The 23,132-nt window shown below is 45.4% G+C and overlaps 1 protein-coding gene across 8 annotated transcripts in view; it reads right to left on the minus strand.

The window, feature by feature from the left end:
* The window catches only part of inpp4b (inositol polyphosphate-4-phosphatase type II B), a 1,315,761-nt gene that overhangs the window by 132,207 nt on the left and 1,160,422 nt on the right, over positions 1-23,132 (minus strand). For all 8 annotated transcript variants that reach the window (XM_072495637.1, XM_072495635.1, XM_072495634.1 and 5 more), the window contains 2 exons: positions 18,622-18,745; positions 5,245-5,377 (listed from right to left, as the gene is read on the minus strand). In XM_072495637.1, coding sequence (XP_072351738.1) covers positions 5,245-5,377; positions 18,622-18,745 — 257 coding nt within the window. The remainder of the gene's footprint in view (positions 1-5,244; positions 5,378-18,621; positions 18,746-23,132) is intronic.

A 23,132-nucleotide genomic window follows, 5' to 3' on the forward strand; every position in this document is an offset into this window, starting at 1 on the left:
AGCGTTCCATTATATAAGGTAAGGTTGGAAAGTCCAGTGAAGAGTGGTGAAATGGTAGTAGGAGTAATAGAGAAATTATCTTGTCCAGGAATACAGTTTATCTTGGGTAATGATATAGCTGGATCGCAGGTGGGAGTGATGTCTACTGTGGTTGATAAGCCAACTGAAAATCAGACAAATGAAGTGTTGAAGGACGAATATCCTGTGATTTTTCCGGATTGTGTAGTAACAACGTCACAAAGTCACAGGTTATGACGAGGAGAAATCAAAGAGTGAAGATGAAGTTGAAGTGCAATTATCAGAAACGATTTTTGATCAGATGGTTGAAAAAGAACAAGAACAGGTGGAGGATGAGGCGGATATTTTTAGTTCAGGAAAATTGGCGGAGTTACAACAGAAAGATGTAGAAATAAAACGGATATATCAGAAAGCATATACGGAAGAGGAATCTGAGAGTATACCAGAGTGTTATTACCGTAAAAGTGATGTCTTGATGAGTAAATGGAGACCTGTACATATGCAGGCGGATGAAAAGTGGGCAGAAGTTCATCAAGTAGTATTGCCGGTAGGGTATAGAAAGGAGGTGTTGCGAGTTGCACATGAGGTACCAGTGAGAGGTCATTTGGGAATAAGGAAAACTCAAGCTAAAATCCAGAAACATTTTTATTGGCCTGGACTACATAAAGATGTAGTTAAATTTTGTCAATCATGTCACACATGTCAAGTGATAGGGAAACCTCAAGCAGTGATAAAACCAGCGCCCTTAATACCCATTCCAGCATTTGAGGAACTTTTTACGAGGGTCATAATTGATTGTGTAGGGCCGCTTCCTAAAACAAAAAGTGGAAATCAATATCTTTTGACTATAATGGGTGTGTCTACTAGGTTTCCAGAGCCATTCCTGTACGTAATATTACAGCTAAAAGGATTGTGGAGGAGTTACTTAAATTCTTTACTAGATATGGACTACCCACAGAAATTCAATCGGATCAAGGATCAAATTTTATGTCAAAGTTATTGAAAGAAGTTATGGATAGCTTAGGAATAAAGCAATTTAAATCAACTGCGTACCATCCAGAATCGCAGGGAGCATTAGAAAGGAGGCATCAGACATTAAAGACAATGTTGAGGGCGTATTGTCAAGATTATCCAGAGGATTGGGATAAAGGAATCCCATTCATATTGTTTGCAATTAGGGATGCACCTAGTGAGTCTACCAAATTTAGTCGTTTGAACAAATTTTTGGTCATGAGGTAAGAGGACCACTTAAATTGATTAAGGAATAATTGGTGGGTGAGAAATCGGAAATTACACTATTGGGTTACGTGTCAAATTTTAGGGAACGATTAAATAGAGCAGGTGAATTGGCTAGGCAACATTTGAAAGTTGCACAAAATGTGATGAAACGGGTAGCGGACAAGAAATCCAAAGTTCGGAGTTTTGCCAGTGGGGATAAAGTTTTAGTGTTGTTACCAGTGGTAGGGCACCTTTAAAAGCTAGGTTTTGTGGACCGTATCAGATTGAAAGGAAATTAAGTGAGGTGAATTATGTGGTAAAAACACCAGATAGAAGGAAGACTCACCGAGTGTGTCATGTGAATATGCTTAAATGGTACTTTGAAAGGGAAGGAGAGAAAAAGGAGGCTTTAATGATTCTAACTCAAAGTGACAAACCAAATCCAGATGACTGTGAATTTGACATACCTCAAATTAAATTGGAAAATGAGGATGTTCTTAAAAATTGGGATGAATTGTTAACTTACCTTCCAGAGGAAAAACGAACTGACCTGAAAGAGTTATTGATATCACATGGGCAAGTTTGTAGAGATAAATTGGGAAGTACTAAAATGGCTATCCATGATGTAGATGTGGGAAGTGCTGTTCCTATCCATATAGGCTTAATCCGTTAAAATTGGCACAGGTTAACAGAGAGACTGAGAGTATGCTGAAGCATGGCATAATTAAAGTGGGTTGCAGCCAATGGAGCTCACCCATAGTGAAGGTACCTAAACCAGATGGAACCCAACGGTTGTGTGTGGACTATTGAAAGGAGAATACAGTTACAAGAACGGACTCTTACCCTATCCCACGTTTGAAGGTTTGCAACGAGAAAGTGGGACAATCTGCTTTTATTTCCAACTTCCAGACTTGGAAAGAACATTTAAAACATCGTATGGAGTTCTTTGATTGACTTCAGGAGGCGGGTTTGGTGATGAACCTAGCCGAAAGTGAATTTGGAGAAGACCAAATCACTTTCCTTGAGGAGTTTCCGGTACCCGCAAGATGAAGGGAAGTAATGCGGTGAATTTGATCGAACCTTTGTGCAAAAGATTTGTAGCGTGATTGCTCCACTGATGGACTTGCTAAAGAAACATCAAAAATTTCAATGGACAGCGGAGTTTCAACAGGCATTTGACTGCCTGAGAGATGTGATCACCAATGTTCCTGTATTGGAGAATTGCAAGGGGCTCTGTGGTCAGATTGAAATAAATTATCTGATTCTGAAGAGAAATGCCGAGGAGTAGTGGAATGGATGGATCGTGCAGAGACTTTGTTCCAAGAGACTGTCAATCGAGAAGGATTTTGGTTGGAGGAAGAAGAACAGGAAGTATGGACTATTATTATATTGTTTGAGTGTGTTTTCTTGAAATGAAAATGTATATTTACTGTGTGCATTTCTTAGTGGATGGTGCAAAAGTGAAAAATGAAACCATCTTGAAGTTGATGGTATATTTATTTTTCTTGGGGGGAGGTGTCATGTGAGGGTACCTTTAAGAAATGGATGTTGAAGCAATGTACCTTTAAGAAATGCAGTGATGTCAGAGTGTGGGTGGAGCTTGGTTTTAGTTCAGCCATTTTGCAGTTTAGTTTCGGTTTGAAAAGAGTTTGGGTGTGTGTCTATGTTTTCAGTGAGCTGGATCTGCTGTGATCGCTGCCATGAAAGACTATCTCTGGATCATTTGGGTGATTTAAACTCATAATAGTAAAGCCTTTAACCTGATGTGTTTCTGTTTAAAGGTGTTAAGTCTCATGGATGTTGAAAGGAATAACTGAAGGATTATTTAGTGTTGTTATATTTTCGGGGTTATCTTTGAAGTAAGGGGTGTTAAGAGATCCAATGTTTATTTAAAGGTTAAGTTGAGTTCATGGAATAAATATTGTTTTGTGTTTAAAAACCCACGTGTCCATAATTGTAATCGCACACCTGGAGAACAAACCGTGTGCTCGGAAAAGCAACAATAGCATTAAAGGGAGAGGTTGGTTGAACTCCATGATACACTTTTGGGGTTCTGAAAATGCCTCTCCCATAACAGCCCCATATAACTGCATTAAGACTTTTTTATTCTTATACTCCAAACCATTTGTAACAAAAGCTAAACTACCAGATGCCTTTCTATAATTGCTTCCTTTACCTACATGTTGACTTTCTGTGGCTCATGTACAAGGAACCCAGGTCCCTCTGAATACCAATATTTCTCAGTCACTCTCTGTGCAAAACAAATTCTTGTTTTTAAATTTTTCCAACAAGTGGACCCTCCAAAAGAGCACACTATATAGGGCTACTCCCCCAACCTATCTCTGTAACCTCACCTAACCTGCACATCTTTGGACATTAGGAGGCAATTTAGCATGGCCAATCCAACTAACCTGCACATCTTTGAACTGTGGGAGGAAACCAGAGCACCTGGGTGAAACGCATGCAGACATGGAGAGAATGTACAAACTCCACACAGTTACTCAAGGTTGTAATTGAACCCTGGTCCCTCACACTGAGGCATCAGTGCTGACAACTGTGCAACCGTGCTGTCATGCAAATGGAAATCCTGAACTTCATTTTAGGTTGGTGTAAATGCATATGGATCATGCAACGGAGTTGTATTAAAATGTATTATTGTCCAAAGTCCCTTTTGGCATTTCCCTGTAACTACAGTTTCTATGGTAATCTGCATCTTGAAATTATGCTCTGCAATGGGCTATGCCTTTTAAGAGCCAAAGCTTTATCCAAGTGCTTTGGAAGCAGCAGAATGAAAGATTAGCTGCTTATTAAAAAATACCTTCCAGCATATTTCCAAAATCTACCTGGTATAGGAAACTAGGGTAACCTCACCTTGACTGTTTTCCTCAGGTATGGCATCACCTTCTTCTGTTGCAACCTCAAGGGTCCTATTGACAGTTTTCAACTTGTCAGCAATCAACTGCCACATATTGGACCTCTCGTTTCAGCCCATCAGTGGAAAAAAGTGAGCCCTCCTTTGCCTCAAATCATCCATAATGACTTTTAGTATCTGTGGCCGAGAACGCTTCACTTTTCAGAAATACTGGTAGGTCTGAACCTTTCCCCCTTGTCTTGCAGGTGAGAATGCAGTTGCTTAAATTGCTGCCTCAAATTCCTGTCAGCTATGTACGTGTTTCTTCAGGGGTCCAGCATATTGGCCGGAGGCCTTCAGATTCAACAAGTTATGTGAATTACAAATATCTGGCAAAAATGGTCATACAAATTTGGTCAGTGGGATTACTTGCATCATACAATTCCCATCCCAACTGTGTGAAAAGCAATTTTCACCTTGTAATTAGAGGTGCAGACTTGACAAATTAGAAATTAGAAATTAGGCGCTTTAATATCAGCACTTGAATACCAGGAAAATGTAGGTGCCCTAGCCAGCTTTCTACATTGAGGTGCTAAATCAAATTTCCTTATCCCAACAGCAGTTTCATTGATTTGGATAACCAGTAGATATCATGAAATAGTTCGATGTCCATGTCTCCTCACATGGGCAACTACAATCTGCTTCCCAAGTGTGTACAAAATCCTCATCACTTTCTTTGCAATATATTATGCACATACTGGTCGAAATATTCCGGCAGTTCTCACTGGCGGGTTCTTTTGGTCCCGCCAATGGTGAACCCCCATCACGGGTTTCCCGCCGGCAGTGGGGGGTTGCATGATACAGGAAACTCCATTGACAGCAGGTGGGATCGCGAGATCCCGCCATTGGTCACTAGCTGACCACTTCCTTCCTTCCAAAACACACTGTGGGGGATGGAACATCCCCGCCTATTGTCTCAAGCCCATGAATGACCTTTAGTCAGATTTTACTTTGATTAAAGTATTCAATGCAGCGTATATTCAAATTGTATCACTTGTAAAATGTTGCAGCGTTTTGACAGACATTAAAATCTGACGAGACTAGATGGTAACACGATAATGCAACTATTTGTTTCGGTTCTGAAAATTACTGCTTACCGGATTCCAGTCACAACGGGATAAAGGTTGGCACTGGCACTCTCCTCCAACTGTGCTTCAATAACTTTGAATGCCACTTTCTGTAAATCTATAATTGCAACTGACATGTCCTCCAGCATTCCAATCTCTTCACCTGAAGGTTAAAACAGACACCCTTTAAATGTCAGCAGCTTTTCTACAATCCTACAGATCTGTATGTATTAAGAGTGAAATGCTCTTTATTAAATAGATAATGGCAATATTGCTTGGAAATCAAGTTAAACTAGACTTATCACACAGCCTTTTTTGCCTTCTCTGCTATGTTGGTCAATTAAGACCCAGGCTTGACTAAGATGCCTTGTTAGAGGAACCCAATGTTAGATCCTATGAGGTAAGAGCAGGCCACGCAGCTCCCCCCCCCCCCCCCCCCCCCCCCGCTCCAGTCTGGTCAAAATAGACTGAGGTACTCTGAAAATAGCCCAACATTGAAAGGTTATGTACTTAATGAGACTGAATCAGGATGTCAATGCCAATTTGTGGTTTTAGCAGATTGGCAAACTGTTAAATTCAGTCTAGCCCACGCACTACATAAAGAGGGACATTTATCAACACCCATCCCCCAACAAAGTGGGGAAGCTCTATTTGTTGTGGCAGTGTAATTTAACATCCATGAACAAGTTCCCAAATAGCTCGATTAATAGTAAGATTTCTACTTTATTTGGAAACACAAACTCTTGGCTGATGAAGGTTGAAGGCCTGATACTAACAGAAGGCCTTGCAATTTCTTTCAGTCAAGTCAAACATTTGACAGCAAAAAAAAATAAGAACAATTATATTGTTAGCCATTTCGGCCCAGGGATCTTAAATTTGTACTTTTGGTTTAAACTGGTAACTGGAAGCAATAATTTCTTCTTAAGAATAGTCTTGTTGAAGAATTCTTGACAAGTGAAATGTAGATTTTACTGCAGGCAAAGTTTATACTCTGTCTTACCATGTGCATACTGTTAGGGGGCTTGCCGCTTGTTGGGGCGGCACAGTGGTTAGCACTGCTGTCTCACAGTTCCAGGGTCCCAGGTTCAATTCCGGCCTCTGTGTGGAGTTTGCACTTCCTCCCTATGACTGAGTGGGTTTCCTCCGGGTGCTCCGCTTTCCTTCCACAGTCCAAAGATGTGCAGGTTAGGTGGATTGGTAATGCTAACTTGCCCCTTAATGTCCAAAGGCTAGGTGGGGTTACTGGGTTATAGCGATGAGGTGGAGGCTTAAGTAGGGTGCTCTTTCCAAGGGCTGGTGAAGACACGATGGGTTGAATGGCCTCCTTCTGCACTGTAAATTCTTTGTACACCACTCCCATGAGTGATCTTTTGCCATTATCGTTTCTCATCTCTACCCAAACCGCTTCTACATCCTGGTTTCCTGAACTTAGGTCAACCCTCTCTAATACCATCATTAATTGTTAGAGCCACCCCCACCTTCCTAGCTTCTGGTTTTCCATCAACGTCATGTATATTCAGGTCCCAATATATGCCACCCTGCAGCCATGCCTCCTTAATGGCTATCAGGTTGTACTTATACTTATTTCCATTTTCACCATTAGTTCATCTGATTTGTTTTGAATGCCATATGCATTCAGAGGCAGAGCCTTTAGTATTGTCCTTTTATTATTTTTGTAACATCTAGCCTTGACTTCTGTTATAGAAATCATTGGCAAAGATAATAGTATCTGAAATTAAGAGGAATCTGGTCACATCAATAAACTGATGGTGAATGTGCAGCAAGTGGAAATGGAAGTCTCTCGGAATGTGCAAGGTGACATTTCACAACTGTTTGTGATGGTGGGGGGAGGGGGGGGGAGAATTTGTGTACTATATACATAAATAATGCATATTTCAGAACTGAGGGCACAACGTCAACATTTTCCATGGATAGAAAATTGCAAGCACATCAAATTGTGGTCAGGACGATGGAGGATATCAAAAGGATCTGGATGGGTGGCAGATTCATTTAATACAGGTGACTGTGAGGTCATACCTATCTGTCAGGAAGAATGAGAGGAAAGTATGCTGAATAATAAAACTTTAAAGGGAGTTCAAAAGGAAAAGCAGAGGGGCTCATTGATCAGTCACACAGATGTTGAAAAATGGAAGTAGAAAAAATGATAAAATAGATTCTTTAAAAAGCATACAGAATTCTTGGCTTAGAAACAGAAAATAGGAGCAGGAGGAGGTCATTCGGCCCCTCGAACCGGCTCCACCATTCATTTAAAAAAAAAAATGTTTTATTAAAGGTTTTCATAAAATATCAATAACAAAATGAGAAAGAAAAAAGAACCCAACAGGGTTAAATACAAAACACAATCTAAAAAAGCAACCCCCCAAACCCCCCCCCCCCCCGTACATAAATAATAAATTAACATTAACACCCCGACTTAACACAACAGGTGTATACACGCCCTCAGACCCTCCAGTGTAAATAACATAAACAAACATAAAGTAACCCCCCCCCCCCCAGAGCTGCTGCTGCCATTGACCAATGTCTATCGTTCTGCCAGGAAGTCTAAGAACGGTTGCCACCGCCGAAAGAACCCTTGTACCGACCCTCAAGGCGAATTTCACCCTCTCCAATTTAATGAACCCTGCCATATCGCTGATCCAGGATTCCACGCTTGGGGGCCTCGCATCTTTCCACTGAAGGAGAATCCTTCGCCGGGCTAACAGGGACGCAAATTCCGGCCTCTTTCGCCTCCTGCACTCCCGGCTCCTCTGCCACCCCAAATATTGCAAGCCCGCAGCCCGGTCTGACCCTGGATCCTACCACCCTTGACACCGTCCTCGCTACGCCCTTCCAAAATTCCTCCAGCGCTGGGCATGCCCAGAACATATGGGTGGGATTTGCTGGGCTCCCTGAGCACCTAACATACCTGTCCTCACCCCCAAAGAACAGGCTCATCCTTGTCCCGGTCATGTGTGCCCTGTGCAGCACCTTAAACTGTATGAGGCTGAGCCTCGCACACGAAGAGGAAGAATTCACCCTCCCTAGGGCATCTGCCCACGTCCCCTCTTCGATCTCCTCTCCCAACTCCTCCTCCCACTTACCTTGCAACTCCACCACCGAGGCCTCCTCCTCCTCCTGCATCACCTGGTAAGTTTCCGAGATCTTCCCCACTCCCACCAACCCCCCCCCCCCCCGCCCCGAGAGCACCCTGTCCTGTACTGTGTGTGGCAGTAGCCGCGGGAATTCCACCACCTGCCGTCTGGCAAACGCCCTTACCTGTAAGTACCTGAAGGTGTTCCCCGGGGGGGAGCCCGTACTTCTCCTCCAGCTCACCCAAGCTCGTGAACTTCCCGTCCACAAACAGGTCCCCCCACTTTCATATCCCTGCCCTGTGCCACCCCGAAAACCCTCCACCTGTTCTTCCTGGAGCGAACCGGTGGTTCCCCCGTAATGGGGTCCACGCGGAGGCCCCAACTTCCCCCCTATGCCGCCTCCACTGCCCCCACATTTTGAGGGCCGCCACCACCACCGGGCTTGTGGTATACCTCCTTGGAGGGAGCGACAGCGGCGCCGTTACCAGCGCCCCCAGACTCATACCCACACAGGACGCCGTCTCCAACCTCTTCCATGCAGCCCCCTCCATCACCCACTTGCGCACCATTGTCGCATTGGTGGCCCAGTAGTACCCACAGAGGTTGGGCAGCGCCAGCCCCCCCTATCTCTACTCTGCTCCAGGAACACCCTTCTCACCCTCGGAGTCCCTCGCGCCCACACAAACCCTATTATACTCCTGTTAACCCGCCTGTAAAAAGTCTTCGGGATAAACACGGGGAGGCACTGGAACAGGAACAAAAACCTTGGGAGCACCGTTATTTTGATTGACTGCACCCTACCCGCCAAGGACAGTGGCAACGTGTCCCACCTCTTGAACTCCTCCTCTATTTGCTCCACCAGCCTTGTAAAGTTAAGCCTATGCAGGGCCCCCCAGCTCCTGGCCACCTGGACCCCCAAATATCTGAAGCTCCTCTCCGCCCTTTTTAGTGGGAGCTCGCCAATCCCCCTCTCCCGGTCCCCTAGTTGAACTACGAACAGCTTGCTCTTCCCCATATTGAGCTTGTACCCCGAAAAGTCCCCGAATTCTCTAAGGATCCTCATTACCTCTGGCATTCCTCCCACTGGGTCCGCCACATACAGCAGCAGGTCGTCCGCATAAAGCGACACCCTATGCTCCTCCCCACCCCGCACCAACCCCCTCCAGTTCCTCGACTCTCTCAGTGCCATAGCCAGGGGTTCAATCGCCAGTGCGAAGAGCAGGGGGGACAGGGGACACCCCTGTCTCGTCCCTCGGTGCAACCGAAAGTACTCGGACCTCCTCCTATTTGTGGCCACACTCGCCATTGGGACCTCATACAACAGCCTAAACCACCTGACAAACCCCTCCCCAAACCCGAACCTCTTCAGCACCTCATCCCGCCCCTCAGTCTGTGCCCAGCTTCTCGGGCTGAACAAAGGCCCACGCCTCCTCTGGAGACTCAAAATAATAGTGCTGGTCCTTGTAGGTAACCCACAGTCGCGCCGGCTGCAACATGCCAAACTTCACCCCCTTCCTGTGCAGCACCGCCTTCACTCGATTGTACCCGGCCCTCCTCTTCGCCACCTCCGCACTCCAGTCCTGATATATCCGAACCTCCGCGTTCTCCCACCTGCTGCTCCTCTCCTTCTTGGCCCACCTGAGCACGCACCCCCGATCGACGAACCGATGGAACCGCACCAGCACCGCCCGCGGAGGCTCGTTAGCTTTGGGCCTCCTCGCCAGCACTCTATGGGCCCCTTCCAGCTCCAGGGGCCCCTGGAAGGACCCCGCTCCCATCAGCGGGTTCAACATGGTGACCACATAGGCCCCCACGTCTGGCCCCTCCATACCCTCTGGGAGGCCCAGAATCCGCAGATTCTTCCGCCTCGACCAATTCTCCATCTCCTCGAACCGCTCCTGCCATTTCTTGTGGAGCGCCTCGTGCGCCTCCACCTTTACCGCCAGGCCTAAGATCTCATCCTCATTGTCAGAGATCTTTTGTCGAGCCTCTCGGATCGCCACCCCCTGGGCCGTCTGTGTCTCCAGCAGCTTATCAATAGAAGCCTTCATCGGCTCTAGCAGGTCCGTTTTAATCTCTCTGAGGCAGCGCTGGATACCCTCCTGTTGCTCCTCCGCCCACTGCCTCCACGCTGTCTGGTCTCCGCCCGCCGCCATTTTGTCCTTCTTCTGGTCCACCACCACCTTTTTTGTCGCCCCGCTCCTAGTTAAAGCCATATACTGACGGGGAGTTATTATTAACTCCTTCCCACACCGGGAACGTCGAAAAAGTGCCCTTGGGGGCCCTGAAAAGAGTCCGTTTTTGCGGGAGCCGCCGAATGTGTGACTTAGCTCCGCATAACCGCAACCGGAAGTCCGGCTCCACCATTCATTAGGATCATGGCTGATCATACAACTCAATAGCCTAATCCCGCTTTGGATCCCCTTCACCTACGTGCCATATCTACCTGCTTCTTGCAAACAAGCAATGGCTTGGCCTCAACTACTTCTTGTGCTAACGAATTCCACAGGCCAACCACTCTCTGGCTGAAGGAATTTCTCCCATCTCTGCCCTAATGGTCTGCTGCGTATCCTCAGACTGTGACCCCTGGGAGCATCTTTCTTGCATCTACTTCATAAATAAACATAGAGTAAGAAGGCAAGGAGTGACTGATGAAGTTTTAGCTCAAATGCCGTATCCACCTTTGGCCTCCTTTCTTTTAGGAAGGATGTCATTGCCACAAAGTAGGCACAGAAGAGAGTTAATAAGAAGAAATGGAGGGTGAGTGTCTTTAATTACGAGGAGAAATCGGAGCTCATTTCAGTCAATTGGAGAAAAGGTATGCAGCATGTACTAAAATGATATGAATATTACTTACATAAATTACGGGTATTTAAGGTTAAACAATCTGTCTTTCAGCTGATAATCAGCGACAGTAGGAAACAAATGAGGATTAGTCAGGGAAAAAGAGGAAGACAAAGTGGAGTATATATTGCAGCATAAAGGAAAGCCATGCAAAGTGTCAAGAATGGGAAAAAGGCAAACTTAAAATACAAGAGAATGATCATTAAAAAAAATCTTTCATGGGATGCGGGTGTCGTTGGCGAGACCAGCATTTATTGCCCATCCCTAATTAACCTTGAGGAAGTGCTTCTTCCAATTTGTGTTCAACGTGGAGGAATATTGATTCATCATCTGGTGGGGTGGGGGGGGGGGGGGGGGGTGGGGGGGGGGGGGGTGGAGGGAGGGCGCGATCAGCAAGATGTTACCTTGCCCATGTTTGACCTGATACAATGAAACTTCACGGGGCCTGGAGTCAATGTTGAAGACTCCCAAGGGCGACACCGTCCCCTGACTGCACACCTCGTGCTGCCCGCCACCTGTGGGAGATCTGTCCTGCCGGTGGTACTGTTTGTAAAGTATGAATCGGTGAAGCTGACTATGTCAGGCAGTTACTTAACAAGCTTGTGGGACAACTCCCCCAGTTTTGGCACAAACCCCAGAATGTTAGTAAGGGGGGACTTTGCAAGATTGAAGAACTGGGTGTGCCGTTGAGTGGGAATAACAGCGCGTGAGACAAAGACAAACAGTAAACATGGCTCCATGTGTCTAAGAGAACAAGGTAATCAGAAAGACAGAGGAGATGATGCAAAGATAGAGAGGTAATTAGAGAATGCAGAAAAGGAACTAAAAATAGAACAAAATGTTTCAGAGGTCTGAAGTAGAATAGACTTTGGGGCCCTCTTCAGACCTTAATTTGCAATTACAACATCTCAAAAATCAGAAAATTTGTCAGTTTTGATAATTCAGTTTGTCATAATATACATCTATGTATACAATAGAATGCAGACAGGCAGTGATTGACACACAGGATGACCAGTAAGCACACAGAACAGAGCAGCCAATCACCAGACAAGACACGACCACTATAAAGCCAGAGGGCACCAGATTTCCCGCTCTCTCGGGACCCAGTCACTGAGACAGTCAGAGCTTGTGAGCTAGCCAGTGCCTACACCATGTGGTAGCTAGGTTAGTCTGGTCAGGCTAGTGTCAGGTCTCCAGTCAAGTCAGCATAGTGTCAACCCACAGTTGAACATGTATAATAGTTTGGATGGTGAATTAAATCGTGTTGCATCTTATCAAGTGTTGGAGGTCTATCTCTCGCTACACTGCATCAAGTGCAGTTCACATCGACCCAGCCTACCCATCACATCACACTTATCTATATTTATACCAATAATCAGTGAAATTAAACTTTTTTTTTGCAAAGTTGAGGGACAAATGCAAGTTTTGAAACAGAGAACAGTAACAAAATGAAGATTATGGAAGAGATATTTATAATTCGCCACATGTACATTGTGCCATGTTTAAGGGTACAAAGATTGGACGTTTGGTCATCCTGAAACTTTCACTATTACACATGCACAGCAAAATAAAGTTTGGTAAACAAGGCTCATGAGTCAGCAATTCTGTTGGACCAATTCCTGTTCCACTGCAGTAACTTAATTGGAAACATCGAGCGAGATCCTCAGTCTCTCCCGCGCACAATGTGTTTCTTGGCAGCTGGAGGTGGCCCGCCGTTGACAGGCGGCGGAATCATAGATTATCATAGAATTTACAGTGCAGAAGAAGGCCATTCGGCCCATCGAGTCCGCACCGGCTCTTGGAAAGAGCACCTACCCAAGGTCAGCACCTCCACCCTATCCCATAACCCAGCAACCCCACCCAACACTAAGGGCAATTTTGGACACTAAGGGCAATTTATCATGGCCAATCCACCTAACCTGCACATCTTTGGACTGTGGGAGGAAACCGGAGCACCCGGAGGAAACCCACGCACACACGGGGAGGATGTGCAGGCTCCGCACAGACAGTGACCCAAGCCGGAATCGAACCTGGGACCCTGGAGCTGTGAAGCAATTGTGCTATCCACAATGCTACCGTGCTGCCCCAAACCAGAATCTTCTGGTTCTGCCACTGTCAATGGGATTTCCCATTAATTCCACCCTGTGCTGCCAGTAAACCTGCAGCAGGGACCTGCCATCGGCAGGGACGGAAGATTCTGCTGGCGTGAACAGCCGGAAGATCTTGTCCATCGTTTACAAACATAAACCAGATTTCTGATCTTAAGAAGTGAGAGAAACTTAGATAAAAAAATTAAATTAGGATCAGATAAAATAAAATAAAGGAAGAAGATTAAAGGATTGATAAGTGCAGTTGTCCGAAGAGATACTTTGATATAGTTTTCTCACTGCAATTGACATTGCAGTGAGTAAAGCAAATGATTACCTATGACTAGGGGAAACGACTAGGGGAAAACAATCAGGTGTAGAATAGGTGACTTCAAAGTGGCGGGATAAGGGAATTAGCACTTGTATGCTAAAAGCCGGGTCCACAAAGTGGGTAACATCAAAAGGAACAAATTATATATCCATAGCACGCTAACTAGAGAAAGGGACATAGTAGAAACAGCTAGCATCATAGCCAGACCTTGCTGTAAAAAGCAGGCTCTCCTGAAAACAGGCAATTGCGAAAAGATTGTTGGTTAAAATCCAAACCTCGGGGCAACGCAGTGACTAGCACTGCTGCCTCACGGCACCGAGAACCCCGGTTTGATCCTGGCCCTGGGTCTCTGTCCGTGTGGAGTTTGTACATTCTCCGCATGTCTGCATGGGTCTCACTCCCACAATCCAACAAGATGTGCAGGGTAAGTGGATTGGCCACTCTAAATTGCCTCTTAATTGGAAAAAGAATGAAATGGGTACTCTAAATATTTTAAATAAATAAATAAAATCCAAACCTTGAGCACAGAATATCCCTTCGTTAAAACTGAAGATGGCTTTCCAAAAGGTGGATAAATAACCTGTTGGTGGTGACTTTCAGGAAAAAAAAGTAGTTGGGAACAAGAGGTAACTTCATGAGATACTGGGCAAAATTCTCCATTTCGGACACAATGTTTGCCCGCTGAAGCGGAATTGCACATTATCTGCGCTCCCGCAAATTAGGAAGCAATTCACAATCCTTCGCCATGCAAATTAATGCATGCTGAGGATTGCGAGGAATTCTCTAGGCAATCCTGTTATCGGTCCCGCATTTTCAGCAGGTTCATCCCCCCTGGCATCGCAATTCAGCATCCCACTCACCCCTTTTCTGCATCGCAATTCAGATCGCACCCCCAGATTTTCTGAGTTCCTCCCTTCCCTCCCCCCCAGTACAGGTCTGATCCACTGACCCGACCCGCCATTCCTTCACCAGAGAGGCCCCCTAGATAAAGAGAACCCCCACAGATTCCCTCAGTAAAGATACGCCTCAGAGACCCCGTCAATAAGGTGACAGAAGCATTAACCTGTTAAAAATGAATTACCATCTCCCTTAAATGGTCGCGGGAATTTTCCACAAGGCCAGTTTCCATTGTGTGACCTCAGGGCCCTGGTATTTATAGATATTACTGTCAATCCATTCATTAGAGCAGATAGTGCATGTGTTTACTTGTTATAAGTGTCCGGCACATACAGGGTTACCGTGGGACTGAACACAGTACCGCCCACAAAGTGATGTAGGAGAACACATGATCCGCACCTAGGAGTTAGTATGTTGGACAGAGCCGTGTGTAGAAGCAAGCACAGCTCCTCTTTTACTGTAGCTTTGCATAATGGGTGGAATTGTCCCCATCCGCCAGCAGCAGGAATTGTGGTGGGTGGGAGACAAAATTTAGCGAGAAGCCTGTTTGGTTGGAATCTTGTTCTTCTGACTTTCATGGCGGCTTGAAGGCAGGTTGGGTGTTCCACAGATCTATGTTGGGAACTCTGTTTGCATCTCATTAATGCTCATTATGCACCGGAATCTTGTTCCCCCTCAAGGAGCATTGTGGAAGATTGATTGGTTGTCTACCTGCCGTTCAAATATGGCACCTGGACATTGGAGCCTGCGAGGTGATGGCAGGGCTGGCCACTTCCTGTCCTGCTGGCCATGAGATTCGATGTGCTCCTTGTGGTTGCCTCATTAATTATCAGAATGGCACAAGACCTCACGTGTTCAGGCATCCTGCTGTCCAGCAGGATCTTCTGCTGATGCACGCCATGGCGGGTTGGATAACCCACCAGAGGCCTGCATGGACCTAATTTGCATCTCGTTAATGGGATGCAGTTGAAAGCATGAACCCCTAGGAACAGCATGGCGGCGCAGTGGTTAGCACTGCTGCCTCACAGCGTGGATGACCCGAGTTCGATCCCGGCCCTGGGGTCACTGTACGTGTGGAGCTTGCACATTCTCCCCGTGTTTCATGGGTCTCACCCCACAACCCAAAAAAACGTGCAGTGTAGATGAATTGGCCACACTAAATTGCCTATGACTTGGAAAAAAAAAAGAATTGGGTACTCTAAAAAACGGCTGGGCAAGCACGCCGGTATGAAACATGTTTGGAACAACATAGCGTGTAGTTGTCGGGACTCACTTAAACAATGGCTCTGGAGTCCAGAATGGAGGCCGACTGCAACCCCGATCCCCAGAACACCACAGCAGCGGGCCAGGGGTGTATCTGCAGGTGCACCTTCCAGATCAGCTGTCCTGGGGGAGAGCTCGGGGTGGGGGTGGGGTGGGGGGGGTCCAATCATCCAGCCTCGGGGGGGGGTCCATCATCCAGCCTCAGAATGTTCCTGGAGATCCATCTCCATTCTCAGGTTGCTCATCTTCCGGTCTCAGAGTGCTTCCGGAGATCTTCATTTTCAGGACGTCCACCTTCGTTCTTCAATAGTGGGTCAGTGATGTTGGACGTCTTTTCAATATGGCACCCAGACGCAATGGTGGACTACGTGCCATCTAGGCCTGCACTGCCACTAAATACAGCATAAAACACCTGAGTGCATAATTAATGAAGTCGGAGTCAGAAGATTTGTTGTGTTTTCCCTCCAGCCTCCACAGCGGGAAACACTCCACATTCCGGCTCCCACCATGGCACTTAGTCTCAAAATGGAAGAATTCCGCCCTTAGTCATTGAATTGGAAAATTCTGCCCATAGTTTTTAGTGGTTAATAAATACTTACTGCTGAACTACCTAAGACTATGAATACATTAATAAGGTCCACTGAGCTATGCCTAACACCCTGCAACATTTACTTTATGTCAAAAACAAACATTACATTAGGTCTCGTTTGTATTGTTGCAATAATTAATGGCAGTAATCCAACATTACATAGATACATAGAAAATACAGCACAGAACAGGCCCTTCGGCCCACGATGTTGTGCCGAACCTTTGTCCTAGATTAATCATAGATTATCATTGAATTTACAGTGCAGAAGGAGGCCATTCGGCCCTTTGAGTCTGCACCGGCTCTTGGAAAGAGCACCCTACCCAAACTCAACACCTTCACCCAACACCAAGGTCAATTTGGACATTAAGGGCAATTTATCATTGGCCAATTCACCTAACCTGCACATCTTTGGATTGTGGGAGGAAACCGGAGCACCCGGAGGAAACCCACGCAGACACGGGGAGGACGTGCAGACTCCGCACAGTCAGTGACCCAAGCCGGAATCGAACCTGGGACCCTGGAGCTGTGAAGCAATTGTGCTATCCACAATGCTACCGTGCTGCCCTTGAGAACAAATAAATCTACACTATATCATTTAACCGTAATCCATGTACCTATCCAATAGCTGCTTGAAGGTCCCTAATGTTTCCGACTCAACTACTTCCACAGGCAGTGCATTCCATGCCCCCACTACTCTCTGGGTAAAGAACCTACCTCTGATATCCCTCCTATATCTTCCACCTTTCCCTTAAATTTATGTCCCCTTGTAATGGTTTGTTCCACCCGGGGAAAAAGTCTCTGACTGTCTATTCTATCTATTCCCCTGATCATCTTATAAACCTCTATCAAGTCGCCCCTCATCCTTCTCCGTTCTAATGAGAAAAGGCCTAGCACCCTCAACCTTTCCTCGTAAGACCTACTCTCCATTCCAGGCAACATCCTGGTAAATCTTCTTTGCACCTTTTCCAAAGCTTCCACATCCTTCCTAAAATGAGGTGACCAGAACTGTACACAGTACTCCAAATGTGGCCTTACCAAAGTTTTGTACAGCTGCATCATCACCTCACGGCTCTTAAATTCAATCCCTCTGTTAATGAACGCGAGCACACCATAGGCCTTCTTCACAGCTCTATCCACTTGAGTGGCAACTTTCAAAGATGTATGAACATAGACCCCAAGATCTCTCTGCTCCTCCACATTGCCAAGAACTCTACCGTTAACCCTGTATTCCGCATTCATATTTGTCCTTCCAAAATGGACAACCTCACACTTTTCAGGGTTAAACTCCATCTGCCACTTCTCAGCCCAGCTCTGCATCCTATCTATGTCTCTTTGCAGCCGACAACAGCCCTCCTTACTATCCACAACTCCACCAATCTTCGTATCATCTGCAAATTTACTGACCCACCCTTCAACTCCCTCATCCAAGTCATTAATGAAAATCACAAACAGCAGAGGACCCAGAACTGATCCCTGCGGTACGCCACTGGTAACTGGGCTCCAGGCTGAATATTTGCCATCCACCACCACTCTCTGACTTCTATCGGTTAGCCAGTTCGTTATCCAACTGGCCAAATTTCCCACTATCCCATGCCTCCTTACTTTCTTATTAGTTCCATTAACAGAATTAAACTCTGCAAGTAAATCATGAAGAGTAAACAGTTGGAGTAAAATTATGCAATATATCTTCATAAGGCAGGTTGAGAGATTCATACTTAATATATTCATACACAGTGTAATTGTTTCTTGTCCAGGACTCTCATGTTTGAGGCAAGGAAAGACAGACCATGGTATCACATTTTGCTCAGCCATTACTTGTTATCCATGGAGGGCCTTATTAGCCTAGTTCAGCACTTCACTATTATGTTAAGTAATAATAATAATAATCTTTACTAGTGTCACAGGTAGGCTTACATTACACTGCAATGAAGTTACTGTGAAAATCCCCTAGTCGCCACACTCCGGCACTTGTACAGGTACACAGAGGGAGAATTCAGAATGTCCAATTCACCTGACAAGCACGTCTTTCAGGACTTGTGGAAGGAAACTGGAGTCCCCGGAAGAAACCCACGCAGACACGGGGAGAACGTGCAGACTCCGCACTCACAGTGACCCAAGCAGGAATCGAACCTGGGACCCTGGCACTGTGAAGCAACAGTGCTAACCACTGTGCTACTGTGCTCTTGTAATCTGTGTTCTGACCATCAGCAGGATAGATTAGCCATCTCCAACAAGCACCTTAACCTGAAAGAGCTTTCCTGAAGTTAAGCAGTGTATGCTGATAAAACAATATGTGTTACTCACTGTATGTGCTGAGAAGGCCTTCAAACTGCACCAGTAAACCCACAGTGTGAAGCTGCAAGAGGAAGCCCTGGTCATGTAAACACGTGTGCAGCTTGATCACAAAACCACAGACGAGGCCCGCAAGCTAAAGGGAAGAAAACTAATAAGGTATTTGTTTTGGAGTCATTTTTATTATTTATCAACAATATCATTTGCAGACATATTTACATTCAGTCTTGAAGAAATTGTGATCAAATAGAATGAAATTAACAGTGTTGTTATTCCTATCCATTACAAACTGAGAGAGACACAAGTCGTATTCATTTTCCCGAATAGGGAAGAAGCTCTTTGAAATATGAAAATTTCACTCGAACTAGGAAAATGATGGCTACAATAAGCATTGTCTGTACATAGGCACAACAACTTCCCATTTAAATGATGTTGCGCCCTTATAAAATCTAGTACAACAGCAAGAAGAAATCTGCAGATGTTGGAAATCTGAAATGAAAGGAGAAAATTATGGAAATACTGTGCCGCTCTGGCAGCGTCTATGGAAAGAAAAACGGAGCCAATATTTCAGATCCATGACCTTTCGCGGTCGAGCATTTTCTCCTTTTATTCCTTAAAAATCTGTTTGGTTTCCAAAAACTCAGGCCATGTGCAGTGATCATCTTGAAAAGTGTTATACAGTACCATGAAATATAAGATCTCAATTTGTACTCATTATAGTGTAGATGTGACAATGACTAATGCTCCCAAGGCACTGCTAAACTGCAAGGGAGCCAACTGATGTGAAAGTGCGTGGGAAAATAACCTAGCCTCTATTCCAAATCTCCTTGTGGCATACCCGAGAACAGCAACTCACTAGATATGATCTCAGATTCTTTATCTGTAGAAAATGTCATGCCAACACACTTGCCATTATGTTGTCAGATGCCTTGTGTTTAATCATAATTCTATTTCCTTCAACTTCTTCCAATAGATTAATAAAAAGCACTTGCATTTAAATAGTGCTTTTAATAACTTCTGGACTTCCCAAAGTGCTTCGGTGCCAATGAATGCTTTAGAAGTGTAACAAATATTGCAAAATCGGGAAAGTAGCAAAATATAGATGTGAGAGCACATTTTATACACCGTACTTACTCACCCTGTGGCACTATTTCAGGAGGAAGCGTTGCTTGGTACTGTCAAATATTTTGTTTCAAAGTATTTCAGATAGTTTAAACCCAGTTTTACTTGTGTTTATTTTAGCCCCAATCACTTAGGACCTGTTAACTGCTTATGTTTGGGTTCTCTCAATGTCAGCATATCATACAGAATAGAAGAAATCTTCAGGCTACCTTGCACACACTTAAGGTGGAATTCAATGCCTTCCCCATTGGCGAGTTTGATGGTGGGGAAAACATTTGATCAGGCGGATGGTGGGGAACTTGTCACTTTCCTGCCTTCGTTCCGATTAGGACTGTGCCAGGAAGGCCCATGGATCACCTACTCACCCCGCTGCAATGAACCTGGCTGGTGTAGTACAGAAAATAGCTACCATTTCCCTGGTGGTGCTGCCGAGGAATGAAGAGCTGCTGGCCTCTGACTGGCCTGTGACTCTCGGAAGCCAGGGGTTCTTCCCTCAGGATCCTTAACTCTTGCGAGGACCAGCTGTTGTCCAGTTAATTTGATGGGCCTTCCTCAAAAGAGGTCACCCTGGGCTCTTGCCAGCTCTCTAGGTGGCAGGCGAGACCGTTGTGCAACAATTAATGTGTAATTTGAGCATGTCAGTTCATCATGTATAAGTGAGTCCTTATAGCTCCTGGTTTTTGGTTTTAACTGATAAAACAATGTCATGTGCAAATTTTGGTATGGGTGTGTATTTACAAACTGATGTGCAACAGTATGAGAGAACGCACAAAGTTATGCTTCCACCTACTTCCCTATTAGCAAAAGCAGCAGGCAGTCATTAGCTTTACAGTGCATGGGGCCATTTGGCCCATTGTACCAGTGCTTTTCAGTTACAGCCTATTGCAATTCCATAACAATTCCCATTCTTTCTTTTCTAATATTTATTCAACTTCCCTTTGAATTGCCTTTGCCTGAATAGCTACTCGTGATAGAATATTCCGTGTTCTAAAAACTCAGATTGAAATAAGTTCACCATGGCATTATTTTCTCATTAGAAGCAGCTGCAAAAGATGAAAGTGGCGGTACTTCAGAAAATATAGGCATGAGGGATTTGTATGTTGAGCTTTTGAACATAAAATGAAAGTTAGATGTGCTGAAGTAATCTGTTATCTCATTATGGAGTCACTTTTCCAAGTGATTTTGCACAGGCAACTCACACAGGCCTCATGCGTATCGCTAGTTGAAGTGCTATCATTTTAAAATGACTTGTAGGGACAGGGTGGCTAATGTAATGACAATCTGTTTACTCATTGCAATGGTTCATCATTGCTGCATTATTGTGATGATTTCAATTTAGGGAATAACCACAGGATGAAATTACATTGGAAATATGTAATAGAAATGATGGAATCTTTGAAGATTGGCACAAATTGTAATACCAATGTACATTCAAATATCAATGTTTAGAATAAATTTCTCTTTCATGGAGAACAATTCACCCCCTCCCCGCGTTGAGCTCAGTGCACCTCCCGCTATTCTCCGTAAATGGGGTTCACGCCAGGCGCTGAACGGAACGCAATTCTCCCGGCACAGGGCACCGGATACAAACTGGTATCCATCAACAGAGACCTGGTGTGATGACCATGCCAGGTTGGCACTACCAAGGCGCTAAGGAGCCAGGGTGTAAAGGGGTAGTGCCAGGGTGCACAGCCAAGGTGTAGGGCCAGAGAGGGGGCATGGCTATGAAGGGAGGGGTGATGAGGGGCATGGGGGGGGGGGGGGGGGGTTCGAAAAGAGAGGGGACCCTTTGCGATACCATAGAGAGGTCTTGGTCATGTGAGAGTGGGGGGGGGGGGCACTGGTACCAGCGATGGGGGGGGGGGGGGGGGTTCTGCCGGTGAGTTTGGGGATGGGGGGATGCTGTAGGGTTGTCTGGAGATCAGGGTGCCCTTTAGAAATGCCGCCCCGATCTCCGAGGAGCTGGTCTGGCCAGCGACTTTAGGTCATGCACTTCTCTTCCCCAGCAGGAATCTCCCCAGGCTCTGAACAAATGGCTGTGTGTGGATGGATTGCGATGGAAATCATGCCGGAACATAAGACCATAAGACATAGGAGCGGAAGTAAGGCCATTCGGCCCATCGAGTCCATTCCACCATTCAATCATGGCTGATTTCAACTCCATTTATCCGCTCTCTCTCCATAGCCCTTAATTCCTCGAGAAATCAAGAATTTATCAACTTCTGTCTTAAAGACACTCAACGTCCCGGCCTCCACCGCCCTCTGTGGCAATGAATTCCACAGACACACCACTCTCTGGTTGAAGAAATTTCTCCTCATCTCTGTTCTAAAGTGACTCCCTTTTATTCTAAGGCTGTGCCCCCGGGTCCTAGTCTCCCCTGCTAATGGAAACAACTTCCCTACATCCACCCTATCTAAGCCATTCATTATCTTGTAAGTTTCTATTAGATCTCCCCTCAACCTCCTAAACTCCAATGAATATAATCCCAGGATCCTCAGACGTTCATCGTATGTTAGGCCTACCATTCCTGGGATCATCCGTGTGAATCTCCGCTGGACCCGCTCCAGTGCCAGTATGTCCTTCCTGAGGTGTGGGGCCCAAAATTGCTCACAGTATTCTAAATGGGGCCTAACTAATGCTTTATAAAGCTTCAGAAGTACATCCCTGCTTTTATATTCCAAGCCTCTTGAGATGAATGACAACATTGCATTTGCTTTCTTAATTACGGACTCAACCTGCAAGTTTACCTTTAGAGAATCCTGGACTAGGACTCCCAAGTCCCTTTGCACTTCAGCATTATGAATTTTGTCACCGTTTAGAAAATAGTCCACACCTCTATTCTTTTTTCCAAAGTGCAAGGCCTCGCACTTGCCCACGTTGAATTTCATCAGCCATTTCTTGGACCACTCTCCTAAACTGTCTAAATCTTTCTGCAGCCTCCCCACCTCCTCCATACTACCTGCCCCTCCACCTATCTTTGTATCATCGGCAAACTTAGCCAGAATGCCCTCAGTCCCGTCATCTAGAACAGTCAGTAGGACTCTCACCATTTTTCATTTTTGGGGGGAATTCCCCCATGGTGTTGCTCAAATATTTGTATTCTGCTGGTGGTGGACAGTGTGATGCAGAATATTGTAAGCAGAGTCCTGATGCTTCCTAGAGTATTTCCGATTAAAGCATTTCTGTTCACTATGTCAAGTCTCTGCCCACGTTCTGCCTAGTTACTACCTGGTCCATTTCCCACCTATTCATCTCAAATGAGTAAGTAATTGTAGAATTTAAGTATGGAGTTTATTGCAAGGGAAATGAATATAAAAGTAGGGAAGCTTTACTGCATTTGTAAAGGGCCTTGGTGAAGCTACATCTGGAATACTGTGTACCATTTTGGTCTCCTTATTTG

This window comes from Scyliorhinus torazame, chromosome 3 (assembly GCF_047496885.1).
Source record: "Scyliorhinus torazame isolate Kashiwa2021f chromosome 3, sScyTor2.1, whole genome shotgun sequence".
Classification (NCBI taxonomy): domain Eukaryota; kingdom Metazoa; phylum Chordata; class Chondrichthyes; order Carcharhiniformes; family Scyliorhinidae; genus Scyliorhinus; species Scyliorhinus torazame.